The following is an 18596-nucleotide window of genomic DNA, read 5'->3' as shown; positions in this document are numbered from 1 at the left end:
CATTTTGGTGCGTCAAGATATATGTATCTCAGGATACATGAGGTTAAAATTAGGTGTGATTTGTTCTAAATACATGGATCTAGTGTGATTCACATGTATACATAACAAATCTCGCTTGCCTCTCTACCTATTTTAGTATATCTGATAGCAAAAATACATGTATCTTCCTCAATATATAGGATAAGAAACTCTTACTTAGTGGTAAGATACGTAATGTTTTAAAAGTATAAGTAATAATAATATATATGATAGTGAAAGTTTCTCAATAAAAATACTATACCAGATAATGTACAAACTTACTTTTTTCACAGTCAAAGAATATAATTTTAATTAGAATGAATAATCTATAATGAGTTATCATTGGCCAACCTATAAGTATGTTAGGATTCTGAGTTTGGATACCTTTGTGTCAAAGCTATCTATATACTACCTAATCACACATGATAAATGATCATACACAATATCATCTTAGTATTAAAAAATATTAGAGAACAATATAAGATTTTTTTATTTTTTTTAGTGTGTCAAGAGAATTAAATAGGTTGTGGAAGAAGCAATGTGTTCCTACCTGTCCAAGTAACGTGTCTTCTAATCAAACCAATGACATTTCAACTATCAATTAGGTGAAAAATCTCAAACTCCCACCAAAAACTACATATTCTCTTCTTAATATTAATACACTCATTTTGCCTTTGTGCCAATATCCATCTAACACCATGGCTGTTGCTGGTTCACATTCTCGGAGTGAACTTCATGTTTTTCATACAGGAGACGATGTACGTCTCTCTTATTTTACATGACACTTTCTACACGTTCTGAAGTCTTTCATTTTCTATTAAATTTCATGTTCAGTCAAACACAAACGGTATAATTTTTGCTTCTCTTAGGCTTTCTTGCTTGCTAACGATTATTTTTTTGTGTATATATAGCAACGACCTCCAACAGAAACGTCAAAAGAGTTTGTCGTTTCGTTGAAGAAGATATGCAAGATTTGTAGAGATGAGATTGAAGTTAAGGAAAATGGAGAGGTATTTGCTGCTTGTGGGGAGTGTGGATTTCCAGTTTGCAGGCCATGTTATGAGTATGAAAGGAGTGAAGGGAATCAGGCTTGTCCTCAGTGTCATACTCGATATAAACGTCATAAAGGTACATTGCCCCCTCTCACTTATAGTAATCTATCTACTCGAGAAAAAATAGAATAATAACTCGCTATAACAAGTTAAATTGTACGATAAATTGTTTATATGTTGTGTGTATGTACAATCATTTCTCCTTTGAAATACATGCTAGCTTATGTATTTCGAGATATGTTTGTAAGATGATAGATGATACGAGGAAATAAGATCTTTTTTCCTCTTACGATTTGAATAGAAGAAAATGACCTTTTCAGACTGTTAAAAATGAATCACTCTTATTAAAAAGTCATAATGTGAAGGGCTAAAAAATCATTTCTGCCGTGGTAAATATATATATATATATACATTGTTGAATTTCTTGAACTTAAAAGTGCTTGTTAATTGTGGAATATTGGCAGGGTGTCCTAGAGTTGTAGGTGATGATGAAGATGATATTCATGATGATTTTGAACAAGAATTTCAGATCAAGAATCATCATGCTTCTCCCAACCACCACCAATCGGTTAGTAATTCATTTCTATTTCCAACAACCTACTAAAAGTATTAATACTATACCAATTACCAAAAATAATCTTTAACAACAATTTTTATCGGCTATTAGCACTCTTTGTAAATGTCTCTAAAGCCTATAGCAAGATTGGATCTAGTTTCAATTAGCTAATGTCGATAAAGGCTTTAGCACTCTTTGTTAATATGTATATTCAACCGCTAAAAACTATTTTTGTTGTAGTAATGTAATTAGCTACAACATGGTGCTATCTCATAGAACTAGAGATAATTAACTTGCCTTGAATTATCACGTCTATCAAATTCTCAGAAGAAAATAAAAAAAATAACTATTATCATGCCGCATAATCTTCATTGGTACTGGCAAAATCAATTTATAAAATTGCAACTAAATCTACTTTTTTATACTAAATATATGTATACTATAATATATATATAATATACATATAATACACATAAATACTTATACACTGCATATTGAATAGAGTTATATTGATTGTGTATACTTTGTTCATGTTGGTAAACTAGACGAACAAAATGTACTTCAGAAATTGAAGATGTTCGCAGCAATTATGTAAATTTGGAATAATAGTAGTAATTATTTAGTAGAACTATCTAATTATACAAACATTACCATATTTACTAATTTTCTCTATAATTATTTAAACTAAGTTACATATTATCTCATTAATTAATAATTTCATAACACATTTCAAGTCAAATACACCTAAATACATGTGTTTTTGTGGAACTATCAAATACATTTAAAATTACAAATACATAGGGAGAGAGGTGAGCAAAATAGGAGGGAGGTGAGCAGAGAGTCGGTGTATCGCATATACATATGAAGCACACTAGATACATGTGAATCACACTATATATATATATATATGTGATACCATATAATGAAATACAGATACACAAGGAAAGAAACGAGCGAGAGAGTTGGTGTATCTTACATACATGTGAATCCGCTTAGATACAGTGTACACTGAAACAAATTTACACCTTATTTTGACCTATAAGAGATACATGTATCTCAACAAGATAGATACATGTATTTGAGGACCAAAATCTGACACGAATGGTAATTTCAAAAATATGACAAGAAATGTAATTAGCCCTAAACTACTGAGATTTGGGTTGTTTGCCGCCCAAATGCTGTCTTTCATTTGAACTGAAAGCAAGTTGTATTATGTTTGACAGGAGAATGGAGAGTATAATCACAACACCAATGGTGGTGGTGCTTTTAATCAATCAGTTGTTGGAAGCGGTACAGCTATATCGATCTCTATTACTTAATTTCCAAATGAGTAATTGTTGCACTTTATATTTATGTGTCACTCAAAGTCATGATTTTGTTTTATTTCAATGGAAAATCACTTACAGTTGCTGGGAAGGAATTGGAGGATGAGCAGAAAGAAAGTTATGGTGATGCAGAATGGAAGGAAAGAGTTGAGAAATGGAAGAATCGTCAAGAAAAGAGAGGTCTTGTTAATAATGGTGGAAATGATCAACCTGATGAAGATGATGACTTTCTGTATGTACTCTTTCTTTTCACTTAACATCTTGTTTACCCTCGGTGTAATCCTACGAGTGATGTTTGGGAGGGTAAGATATACCACACCTTAACACTACCTTTGTGGGCCGGGGTAGATTTACTGTTTCTGATAGACCCTCGGCTTAGAAGTGGAATTTAACAACTCGGTTTAGAAGGGGAATTCAACATGATATATACACCCAGTGTAATCCCACAAGTGAGGTTTTGGGTGGGTAAGATATACCACACCTTACCCCTACTAGATTTGCTTTTTAGATAGACCTTTGACTTAGAAGGGGAATTTAACATGTTATTTGACATATATTCTTAGTAGTGGAAGAAAATATTGATAAGTTTGTTTGATTATTCAAGCTAATCCCCGCCTCTCTTTGATAGTGTTGAAGTTATATCGTCGCTTATATGAGAAGATTTTATGTGAGGAATCATCGAGAAAACAACATAGAAGGAAAAGGAAAACATGCTATAGAAATACTTTAAATTTATAACAAATCAGTCAACCTGGTCTTTGGATTTGTTCATAACGATCAAATTATATCTGGTCTTGTTTCCACCTTCTCCTCATTCTCCTTACAACTTTTAAATATTGGATTTTCGGTTATATATCACTCAGTGACTGACTGGTATAGTTAAATAATTTGAACACTTCTACATATAATATTATTAAAAAAATGAATCAGATACTACAATGTTTCAACATGAAATGAGTGTGTATGAATTGAAACAGATCAAGTTTAAGCATATAAAACTTGCAGTATATTTCAATATTATAACCACTTGACTGATTTCCAAGCAGTTTGGCTGAAGCTCGGCAACCACTCTGGCGAAAAGTTCCACTTCCATCAAGTTTAATCAGTCCATATCGGATAGTCATTATCCTCAGGCTTGTAATTCTTGGATTCTTTTTCCATTTCCGGATCTTAACACCAGCCTATGATGCCTATCCATTATGGATTATCTCTGTTATATGTGAAATATGGTTTGCATTATCATGGATACTCGATCAGTTCCCCAAATGGTCACCAATAAACCGTGAAACTTATTTAGATCGATTGACATTGAGGTTTGAACGTGAAGGCGAGCCTAATCGATTAGCCCCAGTGGATGTGTTTGTGAGTACTGTTGATCCTCTTAAGGAGCCTCCTATTATCACTGCAAACACTGTTCTGTCAATCTTGGCTGTTGATTATCCTGTCGAGAAGGTTAGCTGTTATGTATCAGATGATGGTGCTTCCATGCTGTTGTTCGATTCATTAGCAGAAACAGCAGAATTTGCCAGGAGATGGGTGCCATTTTGTAAGAAATATAGTGTAGAGCCTAGAGCACCTGATTTCTACTTCAACGAAAAGATTGATTACTTGAAAGATAAAGTTCAGCCTACCTTTGTCAAGGATCGCAGGGCCATGAAGGTATGTATCTATTACTTCCTTCGTCTCATTTTATACGACTATATCAGGGGAGATGCAGTGCCTAAAATGTTGACTGAATCATATCAAGGTTTAAAAAGAAGTTGTAGAAGGAATCGTGTCGAACATTTTAGGACGTTCCCAAAGTAAAGAATGTCATATGAGTTGGGATAGAAGGAGTATCATTTATCGGAGGCTTAAGTTTCTTTGGCTTAAAATAAGATTTTTTCTGCAAATTGAAAACTCACTCTCTTGTGGCAGAGAGAATATGAAGAATTCAAAGTAAGAATTAATGCATTAGTAGCAAAAGCTCAGAAAAAACCAGAAGAAGGCTGGGTAATGCAAGATGGAACTCCGTGGCCCGGTAACAACACCAGAGACCATCCTGGTATGATTCAAGTTTATCTTGGTAGTGAAGGTGCACTTGACATTGAAGGTAAGGAGCTACCTCGCCTTGTCTATGTTTCCCGTGAGAAACGACCGGGCTATCAACACCACAAGAAAGCTGGTGCCATGAATGCTTTGGTTAGTAATTAGTATATTAGTTTCTGGTTTGCTTCCTTGACATTCTATTAAGTCCTTTTCTTAATGTTATGTAGTTTGTGCGGTTTTTCTAAATAGGTTCGAGTCGCTGCAGTCCTGACAAATGCACCATTTATGTTGAACTTGGATTGTGATCACTACCTTAACAACAGCAAGGCAGTTAGAGAAGCCATGTGCTTTTTAATGGACCCACAAATTGGAAAGAAGCTATGCTATGTCCAATTTCCCCAGAGATTTGATGGTATTGATCGCCACGATCGATATGCCAATCGTAATGTTGTCTTTTTTGATGTAAGTTGATCTATATATACAGCAATGTGTTGACAAAGGATTTATTCCCGGTATTAATATGCTTTTTTCCCTTCATGGTGGCAGATCAACATGAAAGGCCTGGATGGAATTCAAGGACCAGTTTATGTTGGAACAGGTACTGTCTTTAACAGGCAGGCGTTATACGGCTATGATCCACCTGTTTCAGAGAAGCGTCAAAAGATGACATGTGATTGCTGGCCCAGTTGCTGTTGTGGCGGTTCAAGAAAGTCCAAGTCCAAGTCCAAGAAGAAGAGCATCAAGGCCTTACTTGGACTTGGAGGACTATACAGCAAGAAAAAGAAAACAATGAATGGAAAGAACTACACTAGGAAGCCATCTGGACCTGTCTTTGATCTTGAGGAAATTGAAGAAGGCCTTGAAGGATATGATGAGCTCGAGAAGTCATCTCTCATGTCCCAAAAGAACTTTGAGAAACGATTCGGGCAGTCCCCTGTTTTCATAGCTTCCACACTTAAGGAAGATGGTGGACTTCCTGAAGGGACAAACCCAACAACACTCATAAAAGAAGCTATTCATGTTATTAGCTGTGGGTATGAAGAGAAAACTGACTGGGGCAAAGAGGTTAGCATTATATTTCATGAATAAATTATGAGTTATGGGTGTTCACTTAGCTAACTTCTAATAAATTGGTTTTCATTTTTCTTTTTTTGACAGATTGGATGGATTTATGGTTCTGTCACAGAGGACATTTTGACTGGATTCAAGATGCATTGCAGAGGATGGAGATCGGTTTATTGCTGTCCGAAGAGAGCCGCTTTTAAGGGATCAGCACCAATCAATCTATCAGATAGATTGCACCAAGTCCTGAGATGGGCTCTTGGTTCTGTCGAAATCTTCATGAGTCGTCATTGTCCCCTTTGGTATGCCTGGGGTGGAAAACTCAAGTGGTTGGAAAGGCTAGCATACATTAACACTATTGTTTACCCATTCACTTCCATTGCTCTGCTAGCTTACTGCACCCTTCCAGCTGTATGCCTTCTCACTGGAAAATTTATCGTCCCCACAGTAAGTGAACTGAAGTCATTTGGTTCAGTAATATAAAGATTTGATTTAGATTTTATAAATCAAAATCCATGTTTGTTTTGTAGCTTAACAACTTTGCAAGCATTTGGTTCATGGCTCTCTTTATCTCCATCATAGCCACAAGTGTACTCGAGCTGCGATGGAGTGGAGTAAGCATTGAGGCCTGGTGGCGTAACGAGCAATTTTGGGTCATCGGTGGTGTTTCAGCACATTTGTTTGCAGTTTTCCAAGGCCTTCTTAAAGTTCTTGCTGGTGTAGACACAAACTTCACTGTAACATCAAAAGCGGCTGATGACGCTGAATTTGGGGAGCTTTACCTTTTCAAATGGACCACACTTCTCATCCCACCAACCACTCTGATCATCCTGAATATGGTTGGTGTTGTAGCTGGTGTTTCGGATGCCATCAACAATGGTTATGGTTCATGGGGTCCCCTCTTCGGAAAGTTATTCTTCGCCTTTTGGGTTATTGTGCATCTCTATCCTTTCCTAAAGGGATTGATGGGAAGGCAGAACAGGACTCCCACCATTGTGGTCCTCTGGTCAATTCTTCTTGCTTCAATTTTCTCACTTGTTTGGGTACGAATAGACCCATTCCTACCAAAGCAGAAGGGACCTATACTCAAGCAGTGTGGAGTAGAATGCTAAGTACCATGCCTGGTATCTGTGTGATGTAATCTTTGCCAAATTTTTGTTAGATTGCTATTTTTATTGCAAATGAACACATTGTATCTTTCTGCTAGTGTTTTGCCTAGCAATAAAGTGAAAGCTAGGATAAGGGCATTGTGCAACTTTGTAACATTCATACTTGTCCAAATTAATATACCAACTTTGTAACATTCATGATTAACAGGATGATATTATTTCTTTCTTTCTAGGGAAAAGTGCATCTAAAACATACTAATTTGAATAGATCCATTACAGCACTAAAACTCTACAGCCTGTACATTTCACACCTGTGCATGAGGGCTCTATCTTCTCATTATTTCTGAAAACTTATTAGTTTGCTCATTTCTATTGTCCCCAATGGCTGTGGAAGGTAAGGCAAAGTCTGAACAGACAATTCTTGTGCTACAGAACGCATAGTTGGTCGCGATTCAGGAGTGGTACGTGTACATGCCAAGGCAATCGTGATCACAAAAACCACTGCCTCTGCCAAGTGGCCGGTGGGAGGTGGAAGTCTTTGGTCAAGAACATCCTTCAAAAGTATTTCTGGAGACAATGTTGTTGATGCTGATAATGAAGTTAAAAGCTCCCCTGGATGCCTTCCCATCATAGTCTCCATCGCTATGACTCCAAAACTATAGACATCACACTTTTCTGTAACACGCATGGTAAGTGCAAGCTCTGCACAAGAAGAAAGACACAATTTTATTGAAGTATCCTTCCAATGGATATACTACTTAATCAACAGAAATATGGATGCATTAGGTAATGAGTGTGTAACATACCTGGTGCCATATAGCCATAAGAACCAGCAACTGTGGTCCAATTTGATGAGTCTGAAGCTAACAACTTTGCTGTGCCAAAGTCAGAGAGTCGTGGCTCGAATTCTGATTCAAGCAAAATGTTATTCAATGATACATCACGGTGAACAATGGGCGGAGAGCAGTCATGATGCAAGTAAGCGAGCGCATGAGCTATTCCTTGCACAATTTTCACTCTTGTACCCCATCCAAGTTCCAATCCCATCTCATTGTCATATAGAACTTTCCCCAGGCTACCTCTTTCTATATACTCATAAACCAAGTACATGCACCCATTCTTGGAACAGTAACCAAAGAGCTTAATTATATTCCTGTGTCTCACCTCTGTCAAAGTTCTAATCTCATTCTCAAAGCTTCGACGATTAGTCAATGGAATGTCACTTGAGTCTGACATGTTGAGTCTTTTGACTGCAACAATCTGCCCAGAGGGCAAAACAGCTTTATAGACACTTCCAAAGCCTCCTCTTCCAATGCAGTTCTTTTCACTGAAATCTTCAGTAGCTTTCACTATGTCACCAAATGTAAACTTCCCTTCTCTTTCCCAAATCAGAGATTCTGTATTTTCATGTATCTGGCTAGCTTTGATCTCCTCATCATATTGCTTAGCCTTCCTTCGAGACACAAGACATGCAACAAACAGGATTGCCAAAAGTATGAGGCTGACCACTGGTACAAGTACCCCAATGAGGATCTTTTGATTATTATTTCTGGACTTGTCATTTCGGGTATCCAAATTACATGAGGATAATCCTTCTACATTTCCACACAAACCAGAGTTGCCAAGAAAAGAACTAGCGGATGCTCCTTGAAATACTCCATCGGTTGGGATTGGTCCAGAAAATTCATTGTAGGAAAAATCCATCTCCTGAAGACTGATCATCTGAGCTAATGCTGGAGGAATTCTACCTGAGAGGTTGTTATGTGAGAGGTTGAGATGCATTAATGAGGTGAGCTTGGCAAAGTTTTGTGGAATGGTTCCCGTTAGCGAATTGCTACTTAGGTCCAAAAGAATACTCAACTGCATCAAATTGCCAAGGTCAGATGGAATGCCACCTGATAAGGAATTGTTGCCAAGATTCAAGCTCAACAGGCTCTCACACTTCCCAAGATCTACTGGTATGTTACCACTTAACTTGTTTGTCGACAAATCAAGATACTGGAGCTTAGTTAAATTGCCAACAGACTGAGGGATGCCTCCAGTAAGATTGTTTTTGCTCAAGCTGAGATTGTACAGCAGGTCTAACCTCCCCAGTTCAGAAGGAATTTCACCAGTCAATTCATTTCCTTCCAAAGCTAACACGCGCAACGCTCTCAGGTTCCCTAGCTCAGCTGGGATTACACCAGAAAATTTGTTTCCATCCATTCTTAGACTTGTGAGATTTTCACATTTCCCCCAGTCAGGTGAAAGTTCACCTGAAAGTTGGTTGTCACTAAGAGAAAGGTAAACAAGATTCGGGTGCACTCCAAATGCATCAGCAAGATTACCAGATAAATTGTTGCCTTCAAGCCGTACTCGTCTTAGCAGTGTGCAGTTCTTCAAGCAATCTGGTAACTTCCCTCTGAATTTGTTCCCATTTATCGTCAACTCCTCAAGATTCGGGCTACACAATCCAGCAGGTAGTTCACCAGTGAAGCTGTTATTTGAAAAGCTGACACTTGACAATTGAGGACTGTTCTTTCCAAAGTCCTTAGGGACAATGCCTGAGAAATCATTAGTATATACAGAAAGAATCTTCAGCTCACTGAGGTCAGAAATGCTGTCCGGCAGCTCACCACTTAGTCGGTTGGTGTTGATGTCAACGGTTTCGAGGGATATCAATTTTCCAATATCAGGAGGAATGGTTCCACTGAGATTGTTGCGAAAAAGTTGCAACGTCTTTAGATTGGTCAGATTTCCAATGGTTGGAGGTATTATGCCTGAAAGCTGGTTATCAGAAAAGTCTAAATCCAACAAGTTTTGCAAGTTCCCAATCTGATAGGGAATGGAACCAGTGAAATTGTTATGATAGAGGTAAAGATATACAAGGTTTGTCAATTGACTGGTTTCGGGTGGGATTTTCCCTGTAAACATATTGTTTTGAAGCTGCAAAGATGTCAACTCAGTCCAATTGGTGATGAAATTCGAAGAGATTTCACCAGAAAGACTATTATCAGACAACCCCAAACTAGATAACTTTGTAAGAGAGGAGAATGATGGAGGCAATGACCCTTGCAGGTCATTTTCTGCTAGAGCTAAGAAAGTGAGTTTAGTACAAAAACCAAGCTCAGAAGGAATAGTTGAATTCAAATCGTTCTTTCGAAGATCCAACTGTTGAAGATTTATGAGTCTACCTATAGAAGATGGAATCTTTCCTTCAAATGAATTGTTGAAAAGTACAAGAACTTCAAGACTAGTAATCAAGCCAATTTCATCAGGAATTAAACCAGAAAACATGTTAACACCTAGCTGAAGTTCTTTTAACTTAGACAACTTAGTAAAATTTGGTGACAATGAACCTTGAAATGAATTAGATGAAAGATTAAGTCTTTCAAGGTTGATCAAGTTGGTAAATACTGTTTCAGGAATCGAACCATTGAAATGATTTATCGATAAATCAAGATATGTTAGATTATGACAACGAAGTACGAATTCAGGAAATTCTAACCTCAGTTCATTATAACCAAAGCTTAGATACGTCAACACAGGCATATTTTTCATCTTCAACCAATCAGGAGTTTCTAAGAAATTTGATCCAAGATCCAAGTGCATTACCTTCTGCAGATTGCTAATCTGATACGGAATCACACCTTCGATATTGTTGTTATAAAAACTTAGATACTCAAGTTGATTCAATTTTCCAATCTCTTCAGGTATGACACCTGACAAGATATTGTTACTCAGGTCCAAGAAAGTGAGCAATGAGGCATTGCCAATACTCGAAGGTATCGATCCACTGAAGTTATTTCCATTAAGATTGAAATTCACGAGACTCGGAAATGAAGTGAAATCAAGGTGATCAAGTGAGCCTGAGAGGTCTGCATCAGAAAGATTGATCTCAGAAATTGTTCCACCATCATTACACACAATAAATGTCCAATTGCACAAGTTTTCGAGATTCGAAATGGACCATGAGGCCAAGAAAGAAGTAGAAGGTAAATTTCTCTTCCATTTGACAAGAGATTCAGCTTCTGTTCTTGCTGAAGATGTGATACTTAATGGAAGTGAAAAAAGAAGTAGCACATACAAGATGTAAACTAAGGTAGTATGAAATGTTGTCATGTTGTGTAATATTTGGTTTTCAAGAAGAATTAATAAAACATTTTTGTGCTTTTTTAGATGAAAGGGTTGTCAATATATAAGTGGAGAACAAAAAGGGAGTATATATATTAGTAGTGGAAAAGCAAACATAAAAGTTTTAAAAAACAGAGAAGAAAAAAAGGCAAAGATGTTGTATTATACCACCAAAGGATGTGGTACATTACCCTGAGTTATGGTGTAGTGGTGAGACTGTTTCACCCTTAACTAGAGGTCTTGGGTTCAGACCCTGATTATAGAGAAAATCTTGTTGGAGCGCCACCCCAGCCTTGCAGTGTGCGATTCGGATTTTGTCAGAGCTCCAATGCAGGCTCCGAACATCAGGTAGAAAACAAAAAAAAATGTGGTTCAACGGATGGAGCAGCTCATCGCTTAATCAGAGGTTTGATATGGAAACGTCCTTGTTAGGAAGCATTTTCCCTTTGAACGGGGCCCTACACAGCATGAATTTGAAATAATTAAACTTCAATGCAAATACGGAATACCAGGTGGAAAACTAAGAAAATAAAATAAAATGTTGTAGTTTTTGTAGTTGGAATACAGAGCTTAATAGTCCAATAGGATGTGACAAAAACACGGTTTCAACTCATTAATAATCTTGAAGTTTTTTGTCAAAACTATATGTCAAGTTGACATATAATGAATAAAAGATTGAGTGGTGAACAATTTAGTAGGATAAGTATATTAAAAAAAGAAAAAACTTTGGTTCAAAACCAATATTAAAGAAAAATGAAATCAAGTCAATGATTATTTTTTTGTTTACTTCAACATATGGTAGTGTGAAAACTGACGAAAACGTTTACTGAATATTTTTATTAAATTGTTGATTCCGTGACACCAATAAACAAACCAACAAACAAAAAAAATCTTAAAATAATTGTACATCCAGAATGAGGATTTTCATTTATCAAGAGGGTTTAAAAATACGAAGAATTAAATACATAGAAAAGTCAATCGAATTTCCTCTGTCGAAAAATTGTACTACCAAATAAGTGTAAAAATGAACTTTTTAAATATATATGAACTATTGAATCTCTCTTTTTTTTAACACATAAGTGAAAGATTCTAAATTTTTAATACTAACAAAGAAAGTTAAAAAATTACTTTACATCACAAAATTTTTAAATCCTAAGTGTGAATTTTAATATTTTCTTAATTCCTCTTGCATAAAAATGACGTTACAATAAATGTTTGTTTGGATATGTAGTAGCTGGATGATTGACCTTTTATAGGTCAGTCAACAAGTTAAAATTTGAAAAATCTTTTATTGGAAAATACAGGTTTTCAAAAGGACATACATGAGCTGGTTGGGGGTCAAAATTGATGGCTATATTTAATATATACACTTAAATGTTCAACTACTCTTTATTCCTACCTTGATTTTCTCTGATGAAGTTTTTTATTATTTCAACGAGAATCTATTTTTTATCATATATTTTTTTAGTGTGTTAGTTTAATAGCAAATTATCGAGTGAAAAAATTATGTTCTATAATATCAATTTGTCATTGATTTACAGTGGGAAAACTTTGTTTCTAGTAATGAAACCACAAAGAACTATTAGGAGTCGTTTGACATGTAGAATAGATATAATAATTCTGGAAAAAAAATGGAATTAAATTTTTCTCATTTTTGGGGTAAGATATCAGTTAATTTCAAAACTATTTTATTTCATCATTTATATTATATAATAAAATTATTATTTCATGGGTGAGACAAAACAATTTCATAAAAAATTCTTATTTATCGACCCGTTACGGTCGAAAGAAAGTCACTATTGGCTGATTGATAAGGATATTGACTAACTTTATTTATACTAATTAAAAAATGAAATGGTACTAGTCTTTAACTACGTAATTATTATATGACTTAGTTAAATGGCACGATTTTGCTTTAACTAAATCATGTCTACCTTAATATTTAATACTTAGCTTGTAGAAAATGTACAATAATAAATATAAAATATTAGTTAATGTAAAATGTGTCACTTATAGTGATGTTTCCTATTTTTCTTTGACATAATTCAGTGACACAATGGATTAAAAAATACATAGTAAATATCAAGATCGAGCTTGCTTTTTTAAGAATTTTTTTTCTCACTAGATCTCATAATTAGTGGTGTCATGGAATAAACATAAAAAATAAAATGTCAAATGTTATTGATTGATTGTTGAAATCACTTTTGTGGTTAAACCATTAAAGAAATTAAGTATGAAATAAAATAATTGTTGGTTAGTTTTTGGTGCTCCCAATATCAAATCAGCTGCCATTTTTAGTGGTCAGAGTTACGCCGCGTATAATTAACCTAGATGTTATATTCACGTGAATTTAACAATTTTTTTTATGTAGAACATAAATTTATATGTAAATATTTATTGTAATTATAGTAAATTACTAAATATAAATTTATAAACTTTAAAAATATTTAATATTAAATATTTTAAGTTTGAACTTATCAAATTTAAATCTTGAATCTACCACATCTATTCTTCTTCAACCTGATTTGTTTTCATTGCCTATGATGTGATGCATCCTTTGATACTATATTTCGAACAATTGCATAAAAATGATAAATAATCGAATTGTTAAATGGACAAGTTAGGTTAAATTTGAATAAAATAAAATAGGTTAAATTAATAAGTTAATGATCTACTCAAAAATTACTTTAGCTGAATAAACTAAGAAACTATTTGGATTGACTTGCCAAAATAATTTTAAAGCACTTTTATAGTATTTCAGTAAAATTAAAAGGTGTTTGAACACTTATTTTTAAGCCTAAATAATAAAAATAAACTATAAGTTATAGTCATAAGCTATAGCATCCAATCAGGCTCTAAATAGCAGATCATAATCTAACCAGCTTAATTTTTATTAAGTTTTGATTTATTTATTGTTCTTTTCTAATTGAACTAGCTATTGTTTGCAGGTAATACTGACACCAAAATGATGCTAGCTCAATATTACTAGTAATATTTATTCGTTGCCAAAACTAAGTATTAAATTTGGTTTAGAAAATAAATATTCTTAGTGTAATCTTTTTAACTTTAGAAAAATCTTAATTGACTAGTTGACTAGATCATGAACTTTATGAAAAAAATCACGTGACAATGTATATTTAATCCAAATATTAATTCAATGTATATATATTTATACACACTAAATCAATTCTTTTCAAAACTTAGATGTATACACATACGTCATTTTCAAAAAGTAAAAACAAATTAAGTTTTCAAATCAACACCAAAGAAAATAAGTGATAATAAAGTCAAAGCATTCAAATGGAAAATATGGGCTAATTGAAAAACTAGTTCCCACATTTGAAAAATGTGTCATTGTCTCAACTCTCAATTGACGGCGAATAAAGTTATTTGAATTTAAGTCTTGACTATAAAAAGTTTTTTGGTATAAAGTGTTTTTTCTAAATTTAACCTATGCAATATGAATTTAGAATAATCGAATTTCAATGTAAATATTAGACATCGAGTGAAAAATCAAAAAACTTTTGTAAAAATAAACATATGCACTCAAAGTTGAAACTTGCATATTATTTGTCTTTGAAAGTTTTCAATCTTTAAAACAAAATATTTATCAACCTCAATCATAAAAATATATGTCTAAGCTATCCCTTAAATATTTTTGAATTCATCATTACTTAAAAGGTCAATAAATTATTGAAAATAGGTGAATGGAGTTCTTATTATTATTTTTTTAATCAGAAAAGTCACTTATAATTTTTTCACCGAAAAAATAACTTTTTTTTTCTGTTGTACCGTAAAATCATTTATCTTTCATTATTTCTAAAAAAAATTACTCAAGTCGAAAAGTGATATATTGGGTCATTTTAATGATGTGAAGCTGACGCCTATTCTTTTTTGAGTAAATTCTTGGCAATAGAATGGTATTTGAAATACGTCATAATTTTGTTTAAGTGATTATACCATCAACAATTGTAATCTATTTGTGAATCTATTGCCATTTTTGTGGCGCGTAAATAAGGTTTTCTCATTTTCCTAGTACCTAGTACTCCACTTATATTATTCAAAAAATAAATGATGTAGTGCATTTTCTGTTCCTCTTGATAAGACATCACCATAGTCCCATTTTCACAAACAAATAAATAAATAAATAATTATTCTTAGTGTAATCTTTTTAACTTTAGAAAAATCTTAATTGACTAGTTGACTAGATCATGAACTTTATGAAAAAAATCACGTGACAATGTATACTTAATCCAAATATTAATTCAATGCATATTACTATATTATAGAAGAGTCTAGGAATGACTATCAATGGTCCAATAAGATCACTACTAATGTCCAATATATTTATAAAATATATAAGTGGGCCCCATCACCTTCCACTTAAATACTACATATTATATATTATTAATTACTATACTATAAATCACTACTAATATCCAATATATTTATCAAACTATATAAGTGGGCCCCACCACCTTCCACTTAAATACTACATATTATATATTAATTACTATACTATAAATGACTTAAATACTCCATATTATCTATTACAATAATTAACAATTATTTGACACTTTAAATTCTATCAATGCCATATAAATTAGGATAAAAAACCTAACATATAATATTTAAATATATTTAAAAATAATATAAGTAATACTATACATTACAATAATTAACAACTTAATTATTTAAAACTTATATAAAAAATTTAATTGACTCTCTAAATTCTATTGGTTATTGTTTGAAATTGACGAAAAAGAAACAATATATTACAATATTTAATAAAAAAAATAGTCCACTCCAAAAAATCTATCAATTAACAACATATATTGTTTGAAATTGACGAAAAAGAAACTATAAATTACAATAATTAACAAAATAAATCTCTCGACTCCAACAAATCTATCAATTAATGCCACATAAATTGGGACATGGCAAATAACATATATTATTAAAAAATTATGTTCAAAATGTACTAAAAAATACAATACTTAAAAACTTAATATATTAAAGAGACATATAAAAAAGGGTTAATATTTGAAATTCTGTATCTGCCACATAAATTAGAACAAAGAGAGTAATAAATATTATTTTCAAAATTATGTTAAAAAAAAGTACTACAAATCACAATAGCTAACAATTTAAAATATTTTTAAAATCATATAAAAATTTCAATAACTTCTCAAATTCCATAATATGACATAAATTAAAAAAGTGTTATAAATCATAATAAATAGTACAATATTTAAACTACTTTAAAAGCATTATAAATTGTAATAAATAATACAACAATTTAAATTACTTAAAATTTAACGACTTAAATTTTTTTTTTAAATGTATTAAAATTTTGGTTAATTGTCAAAACTTTACATGTGCCACATAAATTGGGACATGGACAGTCACACATTTTTTTAAAAAAAAATTACATTAAAAGTATTCTATCAATTAACAACATATATTGTTTGAAATTGACGAAAAAGAAACTATAAATTACAATAATTAACAAAATAAATCTCTCGACTCCAACAAATCTATCAATTAATGCCACATAAATTGGGACAAGGAAAATAACATATATTATTAAAAAATTAGGTTCAAAATGTACTATAAAATACAATAATTAAGAACTTAATATATTAAAGAGACATATAAAAAATGGTTAATATTTGAAATTTTGTCTGTGCCAAATAAATTAGAACAAACAGAGTAATAAATATTATTTTCAAAATTATGTAAAAAAAAAGTACTACAAATCACAATAGCTAAAAAATTAAAATATTTTTAAAATCATATAAAAATTTCAATAACTTCTCAAATTCCATAATATAACACTTAAATACTACATATTATATATTAATTACTATACTATAATTGACTTAAATACTCCATATTATCTATTACAATAATTAACAATTATTTGACACTTTAAATTCTATCAATGCCATATAAATTAGGATAAAAAACCTAACATATAATATTTAAATATATTTAAAAATAATATAAGTAATACTATACATTACAATAATTAACAGCTTAATTATTTAAAACTTATATAAAAAATTTAATTGACTCTCTAAATTCTATTGGTACCACATAAAATAGATTATATGATAAACATATATTGTTTGAAATTGACGAAAAAGAAACAATAAATTACAATAATTAATAAAAAAAATAGTCAACGAAATTGACGAAAAACAAATTATAAATTACAATAATTAACAAAATAAATCTCTCGACTCCAACAAATCTATCAATTAATGCCACATAAATTGGGACATGTCAAATAACATATATTATTAAAAAATTAGGTTCAAAATGTACTATAAAATACAATAATTAACAACTTAATATATTAAAGAGACATATAAAAAAGGGTTAATATTTGAAATTCTGCATCTACCACATAAATTAGAACAAATAGAGTAATATATATTATTTTCAAAATTATGTTAAAAAAAAGTACTACAAATCACAATAGCTAACAATTTAAAATAATTTTAAAATCATATAAAAATTTCAATAACTTCTCAAATTCCATAATATGACATAAATTTTTTAAAAAAAGTGTTATAAATCATAATAAATAGTACAATATTTCAACTATTTTAAAAGTATTATAAATTGTAATAAATAATACAACAATTTAAATTACTTAAAATTTAACAACTTAAAAATATTTTTTTAAATGTATTAAAATTTTGGTTAATTGTCAAAACTTTACATGTGCCACATAAATTGGGACATGGAGAGTCACACATATTTTTTTTAAAAAATTACATTAAAAGTACTCTATCAATTAACAACATATATTGTTTGAAATTTACGGGAAAAAAAACTATAAATTACAATAATTAACAAAATAAATCTCTCGACTCCAACAAATCTATCAATTAATGCCACATAAATTGGGACATGGCAAATAACATATATTATTAAAAAATTAGGTTAAAAATGTACTAGAAAATACAATAATTAACAACTTAATATATTAAAGAGACATATAAAAAATGGTTAATATTTGAAATTCTGCGTGTGCCACATAAATTAGAACAAACAGAGTAATAAATATTATTTTCAAAATTATGTTAAAAAAAAGTACTACAAATCACAATAGCTAAAAAATTAAAATATTTTAAAATCATATAAAAATTTCAATAACTTCTCAAATTCCATAATATGACATAAATTAAAATAAAAAAATAAAATATATTGGGCCCCGTGCTAGCACGGGGTCCTATATCTAGTATATATATACACACTAAATCAATTCTTTTCAAAACTTAGATGTATACACATACGTCATTTTCAAAGAGTAAACACAAAT

The 18596-nt window shown here is 31.8% G+C and overlaps 2 protein-coding genes across 2 annotated transcripts; one reads left to right on the top strand and one right to left on the bottom strand.

Annotated features, from left to right (window-relative positions):
- Positions 1 to 703: 703 nt before the first annotated feature.
- On the top strand, positions 704 to 7355 carry LOC125814785 (cellulose synthase A catalytic subunit 4 [UDP-forming]). Its single transcript, XM_049494223.1, has 11 exons — positions 704 to 776; positions 930 to 1146; positions 1535 to 1638; positions 2850 to 2916; positions 3033 to 3183; positions 3998 to 4610; positions 4869 to 5132; positions 5229 to 5441; positions 5526 to 6044; positions 6138 to 6488; positions 6572 to 7355. The coding sequence occupies exons 1-11, from the start codon at positions 717 to 719 to the stop codon at positions 7151 to 7153; spliced, it is 3141 nt and encodes a 1046-aa protein (XP_049350180.1). The 5' UTR covers positions 704 to 716; the 3' UTR covers positions 7154 to 7355.
- Positions 7289 to 11260, bottom strand: LOC125814784 (MDIS1-interacting receptor like kinase 2-like). Its single transcript, XM_049494222.1, has 2 exons — positions 7957 to 11260; positions 7289 to 7852 (listed from the first exon to the last, which is right to left on the bottom strand). Exons 1-2 carry the CDS (start codon positions 11249 to 11251, stop codon positions 7488 to 7490), a joined length of 3660 nt encoding a protein of 1219 aa, XP_049350179.1. The 5' UTR covers positions 11252 to 11260; the 3' UTR covers positions 7289 to 7487.
- Between the last annotated feature and the right edge of the window lie 7336 nt (positions 11261 to 18596).

This window comes from Solanum verrucosum, unplaced genomic scaffold (genome assembly GCF_900185275.1).
Source record: "Solanum verrucosum unplaced genomic scaffold, falcon-dt-bn FXZP01000351.1, whole genome shotgun sequence".
NCBI classification, from domain to species: domain Eukaryota; kingdom Viridiplantae; phylum Streptophyta; class Magnoliopsida; order Solanales; family Solanaceae; genus Solanum; species Solanum verrucosum.
This window is presented reverse-complemented; position numbering and strand designations above follow the sequence as displayed.